We start from the raw sequence: 5,045 nt of genomic DNA, 5'->3' as shown, positions 1-5,045 counted from the left end.
CACTCAGCCCTCTGTGAACAGTAAACAGCCATCAGGTGCTAATGACTCATTGTTAGGCTGATGGTCCTTCTTGAGCATGTGATCAGCTGGTTTTGGTTGTCAGCAGCAAAACTGGTTGATCCACTCTGAGAAGGTGCTATTTAAGAGACTGAGCTGAATACAGCACCTCAGACTGAGGAAGTCTCTCGGATGAGAGACGAAACGTTTCTACATTTTTTGTTGTTTTGCTTTGTTTTGTTTTTTTGAATGTCCAGAGGACCAGATTTAACTTTTTTAGATATAGAAGATATTAATTCAACCTTTATTTAAACAGGTTCGTCCCATTGAGCCACGAGGACTCATTTACAAGAGAGACTGAATATAATTGTTGTATTTGTCGTTTTTTTATGGCAACCAAGTACCTGATAACTGAGTTGATTGTAGCCTGACAACTATTGTAAAACTGTAATTCATTGATTAAAATGTTAATTTAAATGAAACTTTCTAGTTAAAATCACAACAGATGACAAAATAAGTGTTAACTGTGCAAAAATAAATTTCCAAACAATTTATTATAAAATATGTAAAATGTAAAGCAAGCTTTAATAAAGTACTTTTACTACTATTTATACTGTTTATTAATGACATCATCTGAAGTCAGCAGGAGCACCATCATCATCATCATCACAACAACACAAAGTGAGTGCTGTAAATTTAATCTGCACAAACATTTTCAATCAGGGCTCAAGATGTTTAACTGTCAAAGAAATGTTCAATAAAATAAACTAATGTCGCTCTACAGACACATTTAGAGAGAGGACAGTTCACAGAGACACAGTGAGGACGAGTGAGACGGAGACACAGTGAGGACGTGTGAGACAGAGACACAGTGAGGACGAGTGAGACTGAAGGAAGTTCAACCAGTTGTTCATGGACCAGAACCAGATGAGAAGAACCGCAGAACTTCCACTGACCAGTGATCTGGCCAGTGATCTGGCCAGTGATCTGACCAGTGACCTGACCAGTGACCTGACCAGTGATCTGACCAGTGATCTGACCAGTGATCTGACCAGTGACCTGACCAGTAATCTGACCAGTGATCTGACCAGTAACCTGACCAGTGATCTGACCAGTGATCTGACCAGTGATCACACACGTTGTTCTAAATTAAACTTTGCTACGAACAGTGTTAAATAAGACAAGTCATATTTTTATTGAACAATAATCTTCATTCTAACAGTGACGTTGTAATTTCAGAGACTGAGGAAGAAACAGAAATGAGGCGAGTGAGATGAGGGACAGATGAAAATGTGTCCTCAGAGGACGGGGACATGTCAGGATCTGATGATCCAGGATCAACAGGACCAGGAGGATGGATCAACAGGACCAGGAGGATGGAGCAACAGGACCAGGAGGATGGATCAACAGGCAGTCAGGGAACAGAGATGAACAACCTGAGGAACAATTAGAACAAAAAATACATAAGCAGGACAGAAGAAACTCACAGACAAGAAAATTAACTCAGTCCTGCGAAGAAAAATGTTAACAATGGAAAATAAATTGACATATTTTTACAAAAGATCAGATGAAGACAACTGGCATGAAGAAAAACTTCCAGCTCCATCTCAATGTACCTGTGATAGTTTAATAAGTGTTTTGTTACTGTTCTACAGTTTATTGATGCTGATATATTCTTGTAATAATTCTTATGTCTTGTTCTGTCTTGAAAGAGTCTCATCTCAACTTGACCCATGATTACCAAACGCTAAACTAATAATATAAAACTAATGTAAATGAACAGTCCTGCAGTAAATACCAACTTTGTGAAGGTTATGGTGTTAAAGTAATTTTATTCAAACATGTTGATTAAGCTGTTATTGTTCTGGAAGACAGAAAATGAGATCTTGTACCTTTCTGATACTTTGAATGCAACATTCAGTTCATGAAGTCATTCTCCTCTGGTTTACCTGGAAAACATGAAAACATTGACTCATCTCCACAATCACATTTTCTTTAATGATAATGTCACAATTTATGCTGCAGTCTTTGACAAATGATCTATAACTTGAACTAAATTACGTCAGTCTTGTTGTCATGTTGTCATCATTCTTTGTTGAAATCAAGTCTCTCTTGTAAATGAGTCCTCGAGGCTCAATGGGACTTACCTGTCTAAATAAAGGTTGAATGAATCTCTCAGGAAAAAAATACCAAATATTTTCTAGCTGAGTTCAGTAACTGGAATTATCATAAATTTAAAAAAGACCACCTTTCAAAATTTAAGCAGTAAGATATTTTAAAACGTTGAATTAGAAATAGACCCGTTTAAACCGTCATGTTGCAGAGCAGCTGCAGTTAAAACACAACTAGTAATTTAACATGTTTCATTAAGTAAAACTGGCGACATGAAGTATTAATGTTGATAAATTGAGGTACAAAACAGTCAGATAACGCTTCACAATGGAGAAAAAGTGTCGCATTTGCATTAACTTACCGGGAAAACACGGAAAATGAACTACGTTCAATGCTGAACCCGCCGTTGTTTGGAACTTTTTGCCGCTGCATGACCCACGTGACTTCCGCATTCCATTCTTTCTATGGGAGTCTATGGGAGTGTCGCAACTCTCTCTTTACAGGGCTCTGCTGGTTTTCTGGATGTAAATCACATTTTTTGGATGATTGTTTCCTCTGGTATCAGATGCTGTGCAGCCGGAAGGATTTTTACTGAAACCTTTTTGGTTTTGGACATTTGTTATGATGCGTAACCACGGCAACAAGGCAGTTTTCTACAACAGCAGCTGAATAACATCTCAAAAGCTCAAATAATATCTCAACTATGGCCCCAACTCTCAAATGAGTTGAAAAGGATGTTCTGTGGACGCATTCTCATCTACCTGCCAGCTGTGCTCGAGTGCCTGATCACTGAGATCCTGGAACTAGCAGGAAACACGGCTCATGACAGCGGAAGGACAGGATCGTCCCTCAGCACCTACAGTTGGCTGTCCGCAGCTATGAGGAGCTCGGCAGACTGCTGGGAAGAGTGGCCATCGCTCTGGGAGGAGTTCTGCCCAGCATTCAAGCGGTCCTACAGTCCAGGGGAACCGAGAGGCCAGCCGAGTCTGGGTGGACGGATCGGACGGCATCTGCAGCCAGTTTCTTAGGATCCACTGTGGGATGGACCTTTACAAGAGATCCTTCCTGCCTACAGCCATCAGTATCTATAACATCTCTTAATGAAATGAGGATAACGAGTTACTACAACAAATAATTTCCCTTTGGGATTAATAAAGTATTATTGAATTGAAAACAAGCTCACATGCTGAACACTGCAGACTGATCAGCATAAACAAGAAAAACTCCATTTTAACCCTCCTGCTGCCCTTGGGTCAAAATGACCCACGAGGCCTCAGTTGAGGGATCAGAGATCTTGCCTCTCCGTTTAGATTTACTCTCTTGATCTTTATAATTTCATTCCTCCAAATTCCTTCAATGGTTTAATGATATTCTGCACTTTAAAAGTAAGAAAAATTCAAATCCCCTCCAGTCTTCTTTAAGGATCACTGTTTTTAACACGAGTTCCTCAAAGATCTGTGACCAGCTGGAGATCTTCTGCTCAGATTTACTTTTTACACACTCTGCCTTTTATGGACACTGAAATGGCAACAAATTGTGTTCTCCATCACTTGTGTAAAGTTGGTTCTGTGATGATCCACAATTTGTCCTCCTCCACCATAACCCTGAGCACTGGCTCCCCCCAGGGCTGTGTGTTGAGCCCTCTCCTGTTCACTCTGCTCATATGATTGTGCAGCTACCCATCCAGGCTGTCACATTGTAAAGTTTGCAGATGATACAGCGGTGGTGGGATGCATCACAAACAATGATGAGTCCAGCTACAGGCAAGAGGTGGAACACCTGGAGAGCTGGTGCAGGAAGAACAACCTTCACATCAATGTGAAGAAGATGAAGGAGATGGTCGTGGACTTCAGAAGGAACAAACACACAGACATCTACACCTCTAGTTGCAGGAAGATGGCCACCTGCATCATGAAGGACCCCACTCACCCAGCACACACACTTTTTGCCCCACTCCCCTCAGGAAGGAGGTTGAGGAGCATTAAATGTAGAACCACTAGACTGAGGAACAGCTTCTACCCTGAGGCTGTTAGACTCATGAATCCCTAACCAGAATAATCACTGTGAAAAATCACATCATGCTGCTGCTGATCTGTTTCATGTTGCTGCTGATCTGTTTCATGTTGCTGCTGATCTGTTTCATGTTGCTGCTGATCTGTTTCATGTTGATGTGTTCATTCGTGCTCCTCTGCTCACACAGACTCATGTTCGTGCTGCTGTTCGGCGTGTTGTTTTTATGCTGTTAGTGCTTAATGTATTTTTAGCTGATGTTTTTCTTAGTTCATATCTTAGATGTTATTACTGTTTTTCTTTTACATTTTATTGTTGGATGTAACTGGGACCCCGTGTACATAAATTAGTTCCACTACTTGTACCACATGTGGTGCGAATGACAAAGAACCTTGAATCCTGGAGTAGAGTTTAATAGTTTACATCACAACTATTTGGAATGAGCTAAATGCTTGGGGGAAAATTTATGGAATTATTTTAAAACTAATCAAATAAAATTGACAGAATATTTAAAATATCTTGGGCTCATACTGTCTGCAACTTAAAATAAAATAAAAATACAGTAAGAATTAGTGTTGGTTTTATTTTTTCATTGCTAACTTGTGAAATAAAACAACATGTAAAACATGTAAAAAAAAATATGTAAAAACATGTAAAGCATTCATTTGGCTCTTACCAGGAGGACACATAGGACAGCATTCATTCCCGATCTGATACTCTGTGAGATGACATGTGAGGGAACGGACACTGAAGACCCTCATTAAAATGATCTGTGGAGATAATAAAGGTTTGTTTTAGAACAATTCAACTTTCATTTCATCAGTATCAGAACTACTGCACAAGAAGAAACTGAAGTTTGCCACAGTGGTGCTCTTCCAAGTTGTTTTTCTGTAGAAGAAATGATGACAACTGTTTTTACTAAGCTC

The 5,045-nt window shown here is 39.7% G+C and overlaps 1 protein-coding gene across 1 annotated transcript in view; it reads right to left on the bottom strand.

Moving 5' to 3' along the window:
• The window catches only part of LOC119417774 (tumor necrosis factor receptor superfamily member 14), a gene marked incomplete in the record, with an annotated part of 11,170 nt that overhangs the window by 5,364 nt on the left and 761 nt on the right, over nucleotides 1-5,045 (bottom strand). The window contains 1 exon segment of the mRNA XM_037685059.1: nucleotides 4,796-4,889. Coding sequence (XP_037540987.1) covers nucleotides 4,796-4,889 — 94 coding nt within the window.

This window comes from Nematolebias whitei, chromosome 11 (assembly GCF_014905685.2).
Source record: "Nematolebias whitei isolate Nwh7 chromosome 11, NemWhi1, whole genome shotgun sequence".
Lineage (NCBI taxonomy): Eukaryota > Metazoa > Chordata > Actinopteri > Cyprinodontiformes > Rivulidae > Nematolebias > Nematolebias whitei.
Note: the sequence above shows the minus strand (reverse complement) of the source record. Positions and strands in the feature narration are given on the sequence as shown.